At 41.0% G+C, this 17,886-nt stretch overlaps 1 protein-coding gene across 1 annotated transcript in view; it reads left to right on the top strand.

Moving 5' to 3' along the window:
- The first annotated feature begins 2,172 nt into the window (after positions 1–2,172).
- The window catches only part of LOC132825504 (myosin-16-like), a 74,205-nt gene continuing 58,491 nt past the window's right edge, over positions 2,173–17,886 (top strand). The window contains exons 1-8 of the mRNA XM_060840839.1: positions 2,173–2,430; positions 3,697–3,840; positions 5,305–5,461; positions 8,370–8,397; positions 11,217–11,316; positions 13,420–13,512; positions 14,922–14,985; positions 15,096–15,194. Of these exons, the coding sequence (XP_060696822.1) occupies positions 2,227–2,430; positions 3,697–3,840; positions 5,305–5,461; positions 8,370–8,397; positions 11,217–11,316; positions 13,420–13,512; positions 14,922–14,985; positions 15,096–15,194 (889 nt within the window). The 5' untranslated portion in view covers positions 2,173–2,226. The remainder of the gene's footprint in view (positions 2,431–3,696; positions 3,841–5,304; positions 5,462–8,369; positions 8,398–11,216; positions 11,317–13,419; positions 13,513–14,921; positions 14,986–15,095; positions 15,195–17,886) is intronic.

The raw sequence follows: 17,886 nt of genomic DNA on the forward strand, positions 1-17,886 counted from the left end.
AATGCCATGAGGACAATTTACCAGCATCAGATGTGAAGGATGACTGTCTGACCCAAAGGCTAATTGAATAGCCAATTAAAGATCGCTTCTGCAGCCACTCCATTTTACCAGTAATCGTGGGCCTCTGCCATGTAGGGATTTGCCTGATGAACTCTTGCAATCTCACTGCGAGCTCAGGGGTAGGTGAGTGGCGCCCTAATACCCATGCATTCTGTTACCCCTGTGGTTAAACTTTCATACCTCACTGATATGCCACTATCATTACCTCCTTGCTAGGGTTGCCTAGTTGGGCTCAGTGACTCCAGAACCCACTTATCCACAGCATTCATAGCATCTTCTTCTTTAAGACAGTACCAGCTCTGGCCACCATGCCTCTTCGTGCCATTGAGCTCCCAGCTCTCCATTTGCTTGGCAGCTCCCAGGCATTAGCCGACACCCTTCAAAGGGATTTCCATCATTAAGACACAGTGACAAAATTCAGCCCTTGAAATTGTTAATGTAACTCTCAAAGTCAAATGTTTGGCCCAGAGATCCATTCAATTCACTAGAAATGGAAACAATAAGCACACAGGACTTCTTGTAAGTGAAGACATGAGAAACAGTAAAATAAATGTTCTTTCTATGGAGCATAAAATAAGTTTTATATTTTCAGCTATACATTAAATTGGAATGGCAGCTTTCTTTAATGGCACATTTGTCAGGATTGGACACTGAGAATGGAGCATGTTGATTGTGGTAGTATCGAGAACATCATGTTTGCAACAACCAGGAACATTGTATCCTGCTTGGGAAAGGATCAAAGTGGATTACTACAAGATATTTTTCTAGCATCTTTGGCCCAGTTTTATAAAAGACAGCTAGATCCTCTAGTCTCACACCCTCACACACCCATACCACCTCATCTACCCCATGCCACTGCAGAACTCCCCAATGCCACCTTCATAGCCACATATTCACAATAAACTGACCTCAGAGTGGAGGCTAAAAAAAATTACTCTTCTAATAATCTGATGGAGCTCTCATTTCGATGCAGTTGAAACAGACAATAATTCACTCATTTATGAAACACTTTGAAAGATCTTAAATATCCTCAAGTGGTCAATCAATCATAAAAACCATGAAACTTTTATTCACTAATCCTATCATAGCAGCTTATCTTTAAATAACATCTTAAAACTGTCAATCAGAATGTGCACTCAGATCACTGCTGAGAAACAATGTTGGAACTTTGAAAACTCAGCCATTATTCACAATGGGCTCAGCTACTACAGCTAAAACCTCTGATAAATGTCAACAACGAAATTATTAAAACTGTGGGAATGGATGGAAATGGATCTTTTTCAAACTACAGTATTATTATTATTACCGATTTTTAATGCACTCCATCAGTGGCTGTTTGATTTTTCCTTCAACAACAGCTGTATCCTTTCTCATTTTTAAAGGGCTAGTAATTTAAATAAATTAAGGTCATAACACTCAAACTGTGCTTCTCAGCCTTTCAAAACCATTTAGGAATCCTCCAAAAGCTTATGACTCCCATATCAAGAGTTAAGACCCCTTGAGAAGCAAAAATGGTGTCTGCTTAATCTCCGCATTAACTTCAAATGGCTTCAGTGGTGTCAGGTTTCCTTCCTGTCTGACTCAGATCTTTTCTTTTACCCCTCTTAGCAAAAATGGATCAGCCAGAAAATGGCTGGCACCTCTGCATCTGATATCGGCCAGTATTTTTAAGGGTTTCTGGTGGGAAGTTGTAGAGCTGGTACAATTACAACCTTTAAAAGGCATCTTGAAGGGTATATGAATAGGAAGGGTTGAGAGGTATATGGGCCAAGTGCTGTCAAATGGAACTAGATTAGGTTAGGAAATCTGGTTGGCATGGATGAGTTGTTCAGAAGAGTCTGTTTCTGTGCTGTACATCTCTATGTCTCTATGACTCTGGTACCTACCCAAATGTGTGAAAATCCAGTTCTTGTTGAGTTCCCTTCCCTCTCGCACAGCCCTCTACATCTGGTTGGGCCACCAACAAAGGTCCTGGCTGGATGTATCTTCAGAATTATAATGGGATGTCAGGCTGGTGAGCTGTAGGACTCGAGGCAGATTTGTAGAATTGAAAATCACCACACAAGCTCTCCTTTTGCAAATTACATTTTTCAATTTTTTTATATCCTCAGAGGGAGTTCTCTCTTCTCCTGGAGTTTAGTCCTCTACAATCAACCCAAACTCAAAATGGTAGGCAAAGGAGAGTGTGCAGATGATGTCGATCCAATGCCTTTTCTGGCTCCCACTGAAAAGGAGATGCTGGAATATATGAGCAAGCCCTATGATATTAAGAAGTCATGCTGGATAAAGGATGAAAAAGATGGTTTTGTTTCAGCCGAGATCCAGTCTGAACAAGGTGACCAAGTCACTGTGAAGACGGCCAAGAATCAAGTAAGTAAGAATGATCACATAAGTAGTATTGTGAGAAATAAAGGATTTCACCATTTCTTCTTTTTTATGATATTAATGCATGTGACACTAAAAGGTGAACTTCAGTGCTTGTTTCATTTACTTTCATAGTCGGAAGTAAGAGGAATTAAGGAATCTTCCTGAATCACACTTTCAGTCGCCAGTGTAGGTGTCAGGAGACATTTCTTTGTACACTATGGTCAGTGCTATGAATGGATTTGTGGATAATGCTATGGAGGCTGGATCTCTGGAATCAGAGCTATACTTGCTGACAGGGTGGGAAAGGCAGGAACATGGGTTCCTATGAAAAGACGAGCTATGGTCTTTACAGTGACTATCAGGTGCTGTGTGCACCTACATTCATTATAGCAATGTTCACATTTCACAAAATAAAGTCCAGTGTTGAAGATGATTGCTGAGAAAGATAAGTATTCATCAGCTTCTCTCAATCCATACCACAGATTCCTTGTCAAATTAATGTAGTGAGTCTCAGTATAAGCAACATGCAGGAATAAATTGGGGATACATTATTTGAATTTCTCAACTTTTAAACGTTGCACTCCAAAATTGTGTCATGCACTTTCAATTGGTCCCCATTATTTAGAAATGACTTTTTGTTTTATAATAATCTAAACAAGGAAATTATAAGAACATATTCACTGGTAGTAGACTTTCTGTATTTGCATGTTATTTTTCTGTAATTTCTTTGGTTTTGTCACAATTGTCTTATGCGAATAAGATAAAGAAAAGCTGACGAAGATTTTCGTGAGCATTGAATGGTGAAAAAGTGATTGCAAAAAAGAAGAGTATGCAGGCTTCTGGGCAGAAGGTGGGGGAGTGACTGGAAAAATTGCTCATTTGGAGAATCTGTGTGGACAAGACATGCCAAATGGCCTTCTTCTGTGCTGTACCAAATCTGTGAAAAGGAAGATCAAAAGAAATAGGTTAAACATGTGATATTTTTAAAACATTGTGAAGCATTCACCAAATTCCATGACGTATGATGAATCACTGGACTTGAAATGATCATTGTGACTTTAAATTTCCATTGTTCCATTCTGATATGGCATAATATAATTAAAGAAAGAAGCCCGGCAACCAGGGCAATTTATATAATTCACAGCCTCTGTGTCTGGTTTCCTTAATAACTATCAATTGTGATGATATCTTCTGATACTCTCATCAAAAATAATGTAGGTTATGCATTATATTTACATTCGGTACAATCTTTGATATGCTTTTTTTCAGACGATAACCTTGAAGAAAGATAATGTTCAGCAAATGAATCCACCAAAGTTTCATCAAGCCACAGACATGGCCAACTTGACCTTTCTAAATGAAGCAAGCGTCCTCGTAAATCTCCGTGATCGCTATGTCAGAATGCGGATTTATGTATGTCACATGGATTGTTGATCTGCATTTTTCTTTTTCTTAAGTTTGAAGTAATCAATGGAAAGGGCCAATTCCCACAGTTAGAGCAAGATGAAAGGAAAGAGAGGGAAAAAGAAATAGACAGTGAGATAGATCGATGGATTTATCAATCTTGCATGTACCTTCTATTTCTCACAATTAAAAATAATCTTAAAGAATGTTCAGGCAGCTTCTGTCAATCTGGACACTGAAAGTTCCCACAAATCTGAAGTGAGGTCAAAGTCCAGTCATCTGTTGTTGTTGAAACACAAATGTTTCAGATGCTGGAAAACCTCCCCTCTCCATGCCCTCTCCATTTCTTAACGGTGTACCTCCTCCGACAGAACAATGATCCTTATGCAATATACTAATGTGCAAATCTCAGTTATGTGCTCAAATCCTGGGACATGGACCATGAGTTACTGACTTGAAGGTAAGGCTGTCATGAGTGAGTCAAGGCTGACATTTCACTTCAGGGAACAGATGGGATCAGGAGATGCAGAGCATGTGTTGAAAATCCCAAGTGCTGTACAGTAGTGGAAAAGAGAAGCTAAGGTCAAGAATTCCAGCATTTTTAAGAATTGGAAAAGGATGAGTTAAAGTCAAATATTGTCTAATTCATGTTAATTTTAAGACAGTAAGGCTGTAGAATATGTTGCAAAGCATGCTTCAAACTTAGAGGGAGCAAAGAAAATCTTAGGGATGCCAATCATAATAGCATTTGAGAAAGTTTATAATGAAGGGAGACAGTTCAGATGCATATTCATATCCTATTCATAAGTGTAAGAACTAAAAGAATGCCCTGCTTGTGTGAGTAATATTCTACACTTGGAATAACTTGAACTTCATAGGGGTTAAGACTTTTAGATAGAAACAAGTGTGTTACAAAATAAAAGTAAACAAAGCCATTGGTAACTGCAGAGGGATTGTAAATATTCTGTGAGATAGGAGCAGCTACTGAAGTCAGGAATATTGCTACATGAAGGCCGAGAGCCATCGAACACAAAAAGTGATGACTGTTGTACATGCTTTAAGCAATTTGTAGAAAGAAGTGTTAAGCAAGTGAGGTTACTGCACATAATGCCCTATCAATGTCCAAGCTGGTGGCAGAGGCATGAGTAAAAGGCCCTCTGGTTCATCTCAAGGAAAAGCAAAGATGTTAGCCCTGCTGTGTCTCAAGAAATATCATTAAAAGTAACAACTCACTTGTTCATTATCTTATTATCATTGACGGGACCTTGCTTTAAAAGCATTTCATTGACTGTGAAGTGTTTTGTGATGTCTTGAGGTCACGAAAGATGCTAGAGAAGTGCAATCCCTCTTTAATTGGCAAGTAACTTCAGTGGTGTGTTTTTTCATGTATGTTTCTAAAGCACTCATCAGCAGCATGTAACCATTTTAACAAAACTGTCACGTCTCATTTTGATTATGTTTCCTTCTTTGTAGACATATTCGGGGTTGTTCTGTGTAACGGTAAATCCGTACAAGTGGCTGCCTATCTATGGTGGCAGAGTGGCTCTTATGTACAAGGGCAAGAAACGCAATGAGATGCCTCCCCATCTTTTCTCAATCTCAGACAATGCTTACCATGACATGCTTGTAGGTAAGAGACAAGTAAAAATATTGCTTTAAAGTTTCAAACCAATTGGAAAGTATTGAACATTTACAATTCTACCTTTGTCAGAATCTTCTCACAACCATCTTAAGTTGAAACAAGCTCTCATAGTCAGAGATGTGAAGATTTTGACAGAAACATCTATTTACACTATTATTCTAGTTGATATGTGTAGGCAAGGCAGACCTTATGACAGGACTCAAACCAAACAAAGTCAACTGACTCATCAAAACAGGACACTTGAAGAAATGGTCTGCAGTAGGGTTGTCCAAATCTTCACCATGGACATGCAGTCTCTCTACACCTCCATCTGGCATGACCAGGGCCTCCAAGCCCTCCGTTTCTTCCTTTCCTGATGTCCCCAACAGTACCCTTCCACTGACACTCTCATTCGTTTGGCTGAACTGGTCCTCACCCTTAACAATTTCTTCTTCGAATCCTCCCACGTCCTCCAGAAGAAAGGGGTAGCCATGGACACCTGCATGGGCCCAGCTATGCCTGTCTCTTTATCAGCTATGTAGAACAGTCCATCTTCCGTAATTACACCGGCACCATTCCTCACCTTTTCCTACCCTACATTGATGACTGCATCGGTGCCACCTCGTTCTCTCACGAGGAGGTTGAGCAGTTCATCAACTTCACCAACACATTCTACCCCAAAATTAAATTTACCTGGACCATCTCTGACACCTCGCTCCCCTTCCTGGACCTCTCCATTTCCATTAATGACGACCGACTTGGCACTGACATTTTTTACAAACCCACTGACTCCCACAGCTACCTGGATTACACCTCTTCCCACCCTACCTCCTGCAAAAATGCTATCCCGTATTCTCAATTCCTTTGCCTCCGCTGTATCTGCTCCCAGGAGGACCAATTCCACCACAGAACACACCAGATGGCCTCCTTCCTTAGAGACTGTAATTTCCCTTCCCACATGGTTAAAGATGCCCTCCAAAGCATCTCATCCACATCCCACACCTCCGCCCTCAAACCCCACCCCTCTGATAAGGACAGAACCCACCGGTCCTCACCTTCCACTCTACCAACCTTCGTATAAACCGCATCATCCTGCCCACATATCCGCCACCTCCAAACAGACCCCACCACCAGGGATATATTTCCCTCCCCACCCCTTTCCACCTCTGCAAGGACCATTCCCTCCATGACCACCTGGTCAGGTCCACGCCTCCAAAACCCACCCTCCCCTCCTGGCACCTTCCCCTGCCACCGCAGGAGTTGCAAAACCTGCACCCACACCTCCCTCTCATCTCTCCAAGGCCCCAAAGGAGCATTCCACATCCATTAAAGTTTCACCTGCACATCCACCAATGTCATTTATTGTATCCGTTGCTCCTGATGCGGTCTCCTTTACATTGAGGAGACTGAATGCCTTCTCGCAGAGCACTTTAGGGAACATCTCTGGGACACCCCACCAATCAACCCCACTGCCCCATGGCCTAACATTTCAACTCTCCCTCCCACTCTGCTGAGTACATGCAGGTCCTGGGCCTCCTCCATCGCCACTCCCTCAACACCTGACACCTGGAGGAAGAATGCCTCATCTTACACCTCGGAACACTTCAACCCAGGGCATCAATGTGGACTTCACCAGTTTCCTTATTTCCCCTCCCCCCACCTTACCCCAGTTTCAACCTTCCAGCTCAGCATTGTCCTCATGACCTGTCCTACTTGCCTATCTTCCTTCCCAGCAATCTGCTCCACCCTCCCCTCTCACCTTCATCCCCACCTCCATCCACCTATTGTACTCTTGGCTACCTTCTCCCCAGCCCGACCCCCTCCCATTTATATCTCCAACCCTGAGGCTCCCAGCCTAATTTTGGGCTTTTGCCCGAAACGTCGATTTTCCTGCTCCTCAGATGCTGCCTGACCTGCCGTGTTTTTCCAGCATCACTCTAATCTAGACTCAATCCATGCAGAATTGAGGGGGTCAAATTTCAATTTTCTCTCACCTGGGGAGAAGGTGTTGAGCAAATTTCAGAAAGATGAGGTTTTCCATAGTAATAAACATGTATTTATAAAGTACTGTGAGAATACTTTACACCTGATCCTGCTTCTCACCGGGAGAAACAATACCAATGCGAAACATCTTTTTCTTGGAAAGATGTAACCCACTTTACTTTTCTATTGGTTGCATAGTTCAGCTGCACAAACATCTGCGGGGAGTCATATCCTGCCACTTTGCACTTGGTCTGAGCCATTCTTCTCCAAAGTAATTCTTAACATGGAAAAGGGTCCTTGTGTACCCATCTTCAATTTTTAGCAACTGTCCCTCACTACCAAAAACATGTCAGATCTATGCGTGTTAGTGAGATAGAAAACGTGAAAGTCATAGAGATGTACAGCACAGAAACAGACCCTTTGATCCAACTCGTCCATGCCAAACAGTCTTTGGACATATTAATTATTCAATTGTTTGACTCCTTCCACACAGCATTCCTCCCTTTACATCTACACAAAGTATTACTCAATTAACCCAGTCACCTGATTGCTATAGCAACAATACCCGACCATTTGCTAAAATGGTGAATGAAGATGATACCAGATAGACCAACTTTGCAGTTGTCCATTAAAATCATAATTCATTCAGAATTTACTGGTCTTTTGGTACTCAGGGCAAACTAAATTATGAATGTGTAGAATTATAGGAAAGAATATCAAATATAATTTTTCTCCCCTATAAATGCCAACAACATTTATTGGAGTTTGCTATCTTTTGTCAGAGGTGTATGAGAATGAATCTCAAAATGAACAGGCTAGCACACCGTCATTAATCTAATATTGTAAACTTTCAGCCTTGTAAAATGACTTGGAATGTACTAGGGCTAGCATTGTACCTTTCAATAATTCATTTTTTAACATTGCTTTTTAACAGAGCGTGAAAACCAGTCTATGCTCATCACGTAAGTACACATTTATATGAATATTATAGTTTCCTTCAGAACATAAACTTTTGGGGATTATTAAAACTACATATCTAATAGTGATCAAAGTTGGCATCCAAACATTCAGGTTGGCAGCACAGAGAGGCCCATCATGTGGGAAGTGGCGAACTGTGAATTATCCCGTCTTTATCCAAAGGATAGTCTCACCTGAGACTTCTGTCTTTTTCCTGAAGCACTTAAGACTCTTACTAAGTCCAAAACAGAATTTCTGACTGCTCTCAGCAAGAATGCATACCCCTGGACCTAGCAGATGGTTTCCTGAGCTCACTTTTCCAGGAAGCCTGAAAACCCTAGAGGCATGTCCTTCTGAAGAGAGATACTGCAGGCAAAGGTTCGTGTATTTCCTTCCACTAGAGTTTCCAAACCTTCTCTCCATAAGAAGGAAGTCTAATGAACAACGTTCCAACTCTGTAACTGGTAGTTACATGTACCCAGATCCAGGAGGTAATTTCAAGTCCCCATTCACCTTGAATTCTGCAATGGTTCTAAAGGCCTATTATCAAATGTGGTCTTGTCATAGTCTTCTAAATTCCATAAACAATTATCAAAATGTCCTCTGATTAACTGTGATCCTCTGTGGAACTTTGCTAACATGTTTGACATGTTCTAAATATTTTCTACTCAATGGGTTCTGAGGTGTTATGATACACATCTGGAGCAGTGAGAAACAGGTCCTGTGGTCCAGAGGAAGGGACACTACTAATGCACCACCAGAACCCTCTCTGAGATGTGCTATACTGCTCTCTAAACATAAGATTTGGATCCAGTCTGCAATGCCTATTCCAGTCGGCTGGTGGTATTTCAGCACCATGTTCTTTGTCGGTATTTGTTCAGCTGTCTATTCAACTACAGTGGAAAGTTGTATTATTTCACAAATAGAACTAAGAGAGTGAAAAGTTGTCTTATGTAACAAGTGGAATGAGGTGTAGGACTCAGCAATTCCCAGTCACCAAGAAACCAGAGTCTATTCAAACAATAAATGGGAACAGCATCAGCAGATGACAGTGTCCATTTACAAAAGGTGCCTACAAGTTTGAAGAAACAGAACACTGGCCCAAACTACAGGAATGCTTCCCAATAAAATCAGGGAGATTTCCCTCTCAAAATTCAGTCAGTGGAGGATTGTTACATGTGATCACAATCACATCCAGTCTTGCAGGCTCCAAACTGATGGAAGATTACCCATTCATCTCCATTCCAGCTGGGAATAACAGCATGTGTTTTCAACAGTACAAAACCACAGGCACACCTGGACAGCTACGGCCACAGTGTCATCAGTGATAGCAGAATCAATAGCAGATATTACAGTGTCACCTCCTTTACCTCAGTTAAAGGGGTTAACTCACAAGAGTTGTTGAGAGAATGTTTTCACTACCTTAGAAGAAGGCAGGCCTGCCTCTCTCTGGTATTCTATGCTCTCTTCTCTTACAAGGAGGGGGAGAAGAGATCTATGAATGAGAGTAATGAAATGTGTTGAGTGGACAGATGGACAACAATTATGGAAGGTCACTGTGAGAGATAGCTATGACACTGCAGTGAATTTAGAGTGAGTCAGCAGTAGATGGTCATAAAGGACATGAGGAGGTTCCTAGACAGAAAGGAATAGGCATCCCTAATAGAAAAGTTGGTAAAAGGAATGATATGCTGGAGAAGGCTTGGGAAGACAGAGTGAGAGAGTTTAGGATTAGATATACATGTTAGGTATATGAATGTGCAACTGCACTTAGTTTACTGCTCAGATTAGGTTATTAAACGTTTTATGGCAACATACTGTTGTTTCTCTCATTCAGAGAGATTTCTAGCCATGTCTTCATATTCCCTGTGGTTGGTTGGCTTCACCCATTGGCAGGAAAAGAGCCCTTTCCTTTTTGTATGTCTCTACATCCAGCCATATCAGTGCAAGGAAGATAACAGTGAGGAGTGATGATGTCTTGCAATGTTTAAGCCCATGGGTGCAGTTTCACACTGCACCCGATGTGGCCTCTTATACATTGGGGAGACAGGCCGCCTACTTGCGGAACGTTTCAGAGAACACCTCTGGGACACCCGCACCAACCAAACCAACTGCCCCGTGGCTGAATACTTTAACTCCCCCTCCCACTCCACCAAGGACATACAGGTCCTTGGCCTCCTCCATTGCCAGACCATGGCAACATGACGCCTGGAGGAAGAGCGCCTCATCTTCCGCCTAGGAACCCTCCAACCACAAGGGATGAATGCAGATTTCTCCAGCTTTCTCATTTCCCCTCCCCCCCCCCCCCCCCTTTTCTCAATCCCAACCCTCAGAATCAGCACCGCCTTCTTGACCTGCAATCTTCTTCCTAACCTCTCCGCCCCCACCCTCTCTCTGGCCTCACCTTAACCTCCTTCCACCAATTGTATTCCCAACGTCCCCTCCCCCAGGTCCCTCCTCCCTCCCTTTTACCTCAGCCTGCTTGGCACACCCTCCTCATTCCTGAAGAAGGGCTTCTGCCCGAAAAGCCAATTCTCCTGTTCCTTTGATGCTGCCTGACCTGCTGCACATATACCTAAAATATTAAATATTCAGCTGCAGGGTATGATTGCTGTCACGATCAGATACGAGTGTTTCATTGAGGAAATTCTTTATGTTTATTATTGAGTTTCCATCCTGTCTTGGTCTTAAAATTGACCACAAAAGATCATCCATTTCGATGTAACAGTGAGTTCTGATCTTCAATGTTGAAAGTGAAAGGATTTCTTCATCACAGTTCAAACCTATCAGAGATAATTTTAAAATGTGACTTTTCCACACACAGTGGAGAATCCGGTGCTGGGAAGACTGAAAACACCAAAAAGGTCATTCAGTATTTTGCCAACATAGGTGGCACCAAGTCAAGTGAAGCAAGTGATGGAAAGGTAAGTGGTGGATTTACGTATCCTCTTATGCTTGTAAATCAAACCCTCTCATTCCAAAGAAGATTCTCATAGCAAACTTCACTATGGACAACCAAGTCTAAATGTACACAATTGTTTTAAAGTCCAGTATTAGCCATTGTTTGCTAATGAGGCTAAAATGGTTAATCATCTGCACTAAGTGTTGACATCAGCAGGATCCATCTTGTCTTATTTGCAAAACACCTTATATTAAATATGATTTAATATGAATATAAATAAGCATTAAAATAATCGCTATATTTTGATAACCAGTATAAATATAGTGGCATCATGGATAGATTAGTGGAACAATAACTCAGTGGTTTGAACTAGTAAATTAAAGAATTTGAGTCCAAATCTTGCTACACCATTGTATTGAACCTATCTTCAGGGAACTCTACCACCAATGTTTCAGAGTAATTCAGGGTGGACAATAGATGTGAAACAAGCTAAAATTGTAACATTTCCATACCAGTTACTTTAATGTGAGTTACTATTTCTTGGTATTTAGATGTGAAACTTGCAAAGTAAATCTGGGATTAATGGTGATTATTCATCAATGATAGGTTTTAACCTATGTTGGCTTGTTTGAGTTTTAACAGAATCTTCTGGATTGATTCAGTGCAATACATGGAATCATAGAATCCCTGCAGTGCAGATAGAGGCCATTTGGCCTATCGTGTGTGCACCCGCTCTCTGAAAAGCATTCTACTCCCCCACCCTATCCCGGTAACCCAGCATTTAACATAGCTAATCCACCTAGCCTATACATCCCTAGATATTATGGGACAATTTAGCTTGGCCAATCCACCTGACCTGCACATCTTTGGACTGTGAGAGTAAACCGGAGCACCCCCAGGAAACCCACGCAGACACGGGGAGAATGTGTAAGCTCCACACAGATAGTTACCGCATAGTCAATGCATATGTATGCAATATTATTTTGCCAAAGCTAACAAAGTTAAAAGGCTTATGGAACTGGGTCATGGTCTTGCAATAATTAAATCTTTCAGAAAGGCTCTTCTTGACAAACCTAAAGTATATACAAATTGATGCATTGCTGGAAAGAGGATGCAATTCAAAGCAATTGTCATTGGCCAACAACATCACATAAACTAATGCAGCCATCGACAGGTTCTGTGAAACATCCAAATTTTGTACGAAATCTGGATTGCCTCACCCACCTAAACCGTGTCCAGCGTTTTGCAACATATGCAAGAGAGTGTGGGTTTCCTTAAAATGTGCAATTGGATTTTGTTGCACATTTTAATCCAAAGCACAACTCAATGCTCCATGTGAAGAAGAGTCAATAAAGGCAGGATAAGACCAAATCAGATTATTGGAGTTAAAGTAATAGATGAACATGATTATATACCCTTGCTTCACAAAGCAGCTTAAGGCTAAGAAAGTCAATTGAATTTTAATTTATATTTCTACTGCAGAATCTGTCTTCTATTCAATTTCTACTTATATTTCTGAATAGTTTTCATTTGATTCAGTTTCCATTGTATCAACAGCTGTCTCAGATCTTACGTAAAACAAACAGAAGTACACGTGAGGCTTCAATGGATACAAACTCAGGAATTTCTACCTTTGTAGCTCGTAATTACACTTAGAATTAATGCAAAAACATTTTTAAAATCAACTGCGCTGCATTATCACTAAAAATCAAATTCACCTAATTTCAGGCTTATTTGAAAATATGTCATCAATTACCACTGAAAGAATTATGAATTCATCTCAGATTGTAGGTATAAATGGACAACAAAGAATGGACAGAATATTTTATGCTTTACCTGATTTTTCTTTGTTAACTCATTACATGGGCTGGTGATTCACGGCTGTAGCAACCAAGACAAATTCATGCCTTAGAAAGTGACTGACTTTAAAATAGTCCGAGCAGCACAAAAGTAACATGCCATGCATGTTGGAAATCTGTAACGAAAACAAAATACTGGACATGTTCACGAGGTCAACAGTATCTCTGGAAAAAGAAACATAAAAATTGATATAATAAATTTCTCATGCAGAAAAGATTGTTGATATGATAATTTAGGTTTCTTTTTCTTTTATTCTTTGTAAAAGGGTTCCCTGGAAGATCAAATCATCCAGGCCAATCCTGTGCTAGAAGCTTTTGGGAATGCAAAAACGACCAGAAACAACAACTCCTCCCGCTTTGTAAGTCAATTCTTCGGCCCTCCCTTTGTGCATGTTATAAGTGACCATTAAATAATTAAACCTTTTGCGCACCTATACTTTGTGATCAGTCACCCTTCAATTTCTCTGAAATTTAAGGATAACTTTTGTGAAGTTCTATCGTGTATGTTGACAGTATGGGTACAGTAATATTGTGGTTAGGTTTTGGACTAATAATCTAGAAGCCTGGAGACATGAGTTTAAATCTCATCATGGCTAATAAGGATTTTACATTCAGTGGTTCAAAAAATCTGAAAAATAAAGTTAGATTCAATAATAATGACCGTGTACCTATCACACCTGCTACATAAAACCATCTGGTGTCCTTTAGGGAAGAAACTCTGCCATCTCTATCCAGTTGACTTCACATGCTACTCCAGGTCCACAATAATATGGTTGACTCTTAACTAGACTCTGGAATTACTTAGCAAATTATTCAGTTGAAGTCAAGAAGACCTCCACTTTTTTAAGGGACATTTGAGATGGGGGATAAATGCCCAGATCTCCTGAATGAATAAAAGAAAATCTGTGTTTCCTGACGAACATCAGAAATATATCAGGTTGACCAATTTATTCCATAGATTTGATGGAAGTGTTCAAAATTATGAGGAGTTTTGACAGAATAACGAAGGAAAAATTGTTTGCGCTCCAGGTGGCTCAGTGATGAGAGGATACCAATGGGCGAATGCCCCACAGAAATGAGGAGGAATTGTTTCTGTGGCACGTTGATGTAATGTGGAGTGCACAGCATGGTGGAAGCAGATTTAGTTGTAATTTTTACCTGGCAAGAGATAAATATGTGAAAAGAAAATAAATGCAGGACAATTAGAAAGAGCAGTGAGTGAAACTTATTTGATAGGTCTATCAGAAAACAGGCACAAACTCAATGGGCCCAACTGCCTCCTTCAGAAACTGTATCATTCTCAGATTCCACATTTTTGGTCTGACCAGAAGGTGATTGGATAGATCTCTGTTCACATTTTGCTTCAAATTCACACTGAGCTTTTGATGTGAGAGATGTCTTGCTACCCAATGATCTCAGCCAAACTGTGATCTTCTAGTTGGATAAATTGACAGGAATTAACCTTTATTCTTCTTCACAGACATCCACGTCTATGTTCTACTGACATAGTCAGTGGAAGTAAGTGGGGGTCTTGTTGGAGCCGTTTCCATCTCATGAGTAAATGCCAGATCATTTTATTCTTCCAAGATAAATGAGCTGACTACTTCTATAATTCCTAACTAGCATGATAGTTGTGGAAATTCAAGGGAATATCAAATTAATACCTCTGCTTTTGTGTATATATAAATACCCGTTTAAAACTCAAGATTAATGTTAATGGTAATATGAAATTAACTCCAATTTAATTTTGATTTGTAATTCCCTTAAGGGTAAATTCATCCGAATTCACTTTGGTCCATCTGGTAAACTGGCTGGTGCTGACATTGAGAGCTGTAAGCATTTTTAAATTTGATACTCCAGTTAATAGCTAAAGAACCTCAATGCACACATTTGAACACAGAAATGTTTAACTTGCACATTTGCAATGTACCTGTACTTTTAGATTTGCTGGAGAAATCTCGTGTCATCTCTCAACAAGCTGCTGAGAGAGGCTACCACATCTTCTACCAGATTCTGTCAGGAAAGATCCCAGCCTTGTTGGGTAAGCATGTTATCATCCACAAGCATTGTTTACTAATGAACATGCTAAAAGGAGCTTGGGAAAATTGATCATTTGGTTAATCTAGAATGTCCCCACACAATGCTTCTTTGTGCCCAGCATTGTATATTTGCCATAAGTTAGGTGTTTGTTTGTGTGTGTGTGTGTGTGTGTGTGTGTGTGTGTGTGTGTGTGTTGGTGTATGTGTTTGTGATTGTGTAAATCTGTCTGTCAGATGTCGGGCAATAATCCATCACCCTTCCACCCCAACCAGCAATGCAGATATTTAATGATCGTATTTCCAACTGGTAGGCCAAATGGCAAAGTTTTGTCTGATTAAACTCAAGTGAAGCTCCTGATGTGTTGTCAGCCAGGGCTCCCGATTGGACCAGGTTAACAGATTGGAGATTACTGAGGAATGGGGCACATGCAGAAATTTCACTATTCAAAAGCATATGACATATTCTGAATGACTGCTGTATATACTCAAGTAGCAGCTAAACATCATGAAATTGTTGTATTTTGCTCTGGGAGTTACTCTAGGAGAGCTGGATCACTCTCCACATGTAAATAAAGGTTGCCTTGGTGATGCGATACCGGCCTCTGTGGAATTATTTCAATAATGCAAACTAAATGCAAAATACAACAATTTCATGATGTTTAGCTGCTACTTGAGTATATACAGCAGTCGTTCAGAGTATGTCATATGCTTTTGAATAGTGAAATTTCTGCATGTGCCCCATTCCTCAGTAATCTCCAATCTGTGCAAAAAAAAGAAACTGCATGACTGTTAAACTAGCTAGTGAACAAGGGAAATTAAGGCACAACACATCAGGAGCTTCACTTGAGTTTAATCAGACAAAACTTAGCCATTTGGCCTACCAGTTGGAAATACGATCATTAAATATCTGCATTGCTGGTTGGGGTGGAAGGGTGATGGATTATTGCCCAACATCTGATTACATCTCATTAAACACTCTCTACCTCCCCATTTCTGTTAGTTCCATACATTTAATGCCCGATGTTTCGCCATGTGCTTCTTTGTGCCCAGCATTGTATATTTGCCATAAGTTAGGGGGGTGTGTGTGTGTGTGTGTGTGTGTGTGTGTGTGTGTGTTGGTGTATGTGTTTGTGATTGTGTGAATCTGTCTGTGTGTGTCTGTGTTAGTGTGTGTGTGTGTGAGAGAGTATGTGTGTGTTAGTGAGTGTATGAGCGTGTAAGTGTGTGTGTGTGTCTGTGTGAGTGTGTGTGTCTGTATGTATCTGTGTGTGTTTGCATGTATGTGTGTCTGTGTGCGTCTGTGTGAGTGTATATGTGCGTGAGTGTATGTGTGTGAGAGATTGAGAGCGTGTGTGTGTGTTAGTGAGTCTGTGTGAGTGTGTGTGTTTGTGTGAGCGAGTGTGTTTGTGAGAGTGAGTCTGTGTGTGTGTATTTGTGCGATGTGTGTGTTTGTGAGTGTGTGAGTGTGTGTGAATGTGAGAGTGAGCGTGTGAATGTCTGTGTGAGTGTGTGTCTGTCTGTCTGTTAGTGAGTGAGTGTGTGTCTGTATGTGTGTCTGTGTGTGTGTTTGTGAGTGTGTGAGTCTGTGTGTGTGCCTCTGTGTCGCTGTGTGTGTTTGTGATTGTCTGAGTGGGTGTGTGAGTGTATGTGAGTGAGTGTGTCTCTGTGTGTGTGTGAGAGTGTCTATGTGTGTGTGAGTGTGTGTGTATATGTCTATGTGTGTGTCTGTGTGTGTGTGAGTGTATGTTTGTGTGTGTATGTCTGTTTGTGTGTGTCTGTGTCTGTGTGTGTTTTTGATTGTCTGAGTGTGAGTGTGTGAGTGTATGTGAGTGTGTGTGTGTATATGTATGTGTGTCTCTGTCTCTGGGTCTGTGTGAGTGTGTCTGCGTGAGTGTGTGTGAGCCTCTGTGTGTATGTGTGTGTGTCTGTGTGTGAAAGTGTACACCTGTGTGTGTCTGTGTGTGAGTGTATGACTCTGTGTAAGTGCATGTCTGTGTGTGTGTAAGTCTGTGTGTGTGTGCGTGTATGTCTGTGTGTGTGTGTGTGTTTGTGTGTGTGTGGTCTGTGTACAGTAATATGTTCAGCAGACATATCCTCTTTGGCTACTTGCCTCAGATCATTTTGCTTTCCTTGCTCTCTGAAGAAAGCAGACATACAATTCCATACAATAAGCACAATTAAACCTTTGGGAATGATAACAGCATTGCTCTCTTTGTTATTCAAAATCTCCATGTGTAGATATATTGATCTAACATATGGTGGAAATATTACATTCTATGACTAATGGAGCACTTATCAATCATACAAATGCTACCCACCCTCATGAGACCCACGCTTCCGCAGGCCTCCCTCCTAATTCCACAGTTGCCCCAGGGTAAGAATGGAGTCCAATTCCTGCCATCCATTGGGAAAATGTTTACCTGGCCAATGGAATCAAAGTGGTGGTCCTTAGAGCCAGTGAAATTACAGGCAACTTGCTCCTATTGGGTCCCCTCACGCAGTTCCGCCACTGGGGCTTTTCACCTCCAGTGGGACGGCCTGTCACTATGAGGAGGTAGGAAACAAATTTAAAAGTTGAAAGGGCTCTCGAATAGGCATTTTATCAGGTTTTCAGCAAAATGTCAATGATGGACAGATTCCTTGCAGGTTAGAGAGGCTCCTTGCTGATTGCAAGCAGTTTACTCACACTAGACT

Source organism: Hemiscyllium ocellatum, chromosome 20 (assembly GCF_020745735.1).
Source record: "Hemiscyllium ocellatum isolate sHemOce1 chromosome 20, sHemOce1.pat.X.cur, whole genome shotgun sequence".
Classification (NCBI taxonomy): Eukaryota; Metazoa; Chordata; class Chondrichthyes; order Orectolobiformes; family Hemiscylliidae; genus Hemiscyllium; species Hemiscyllium ocellatum.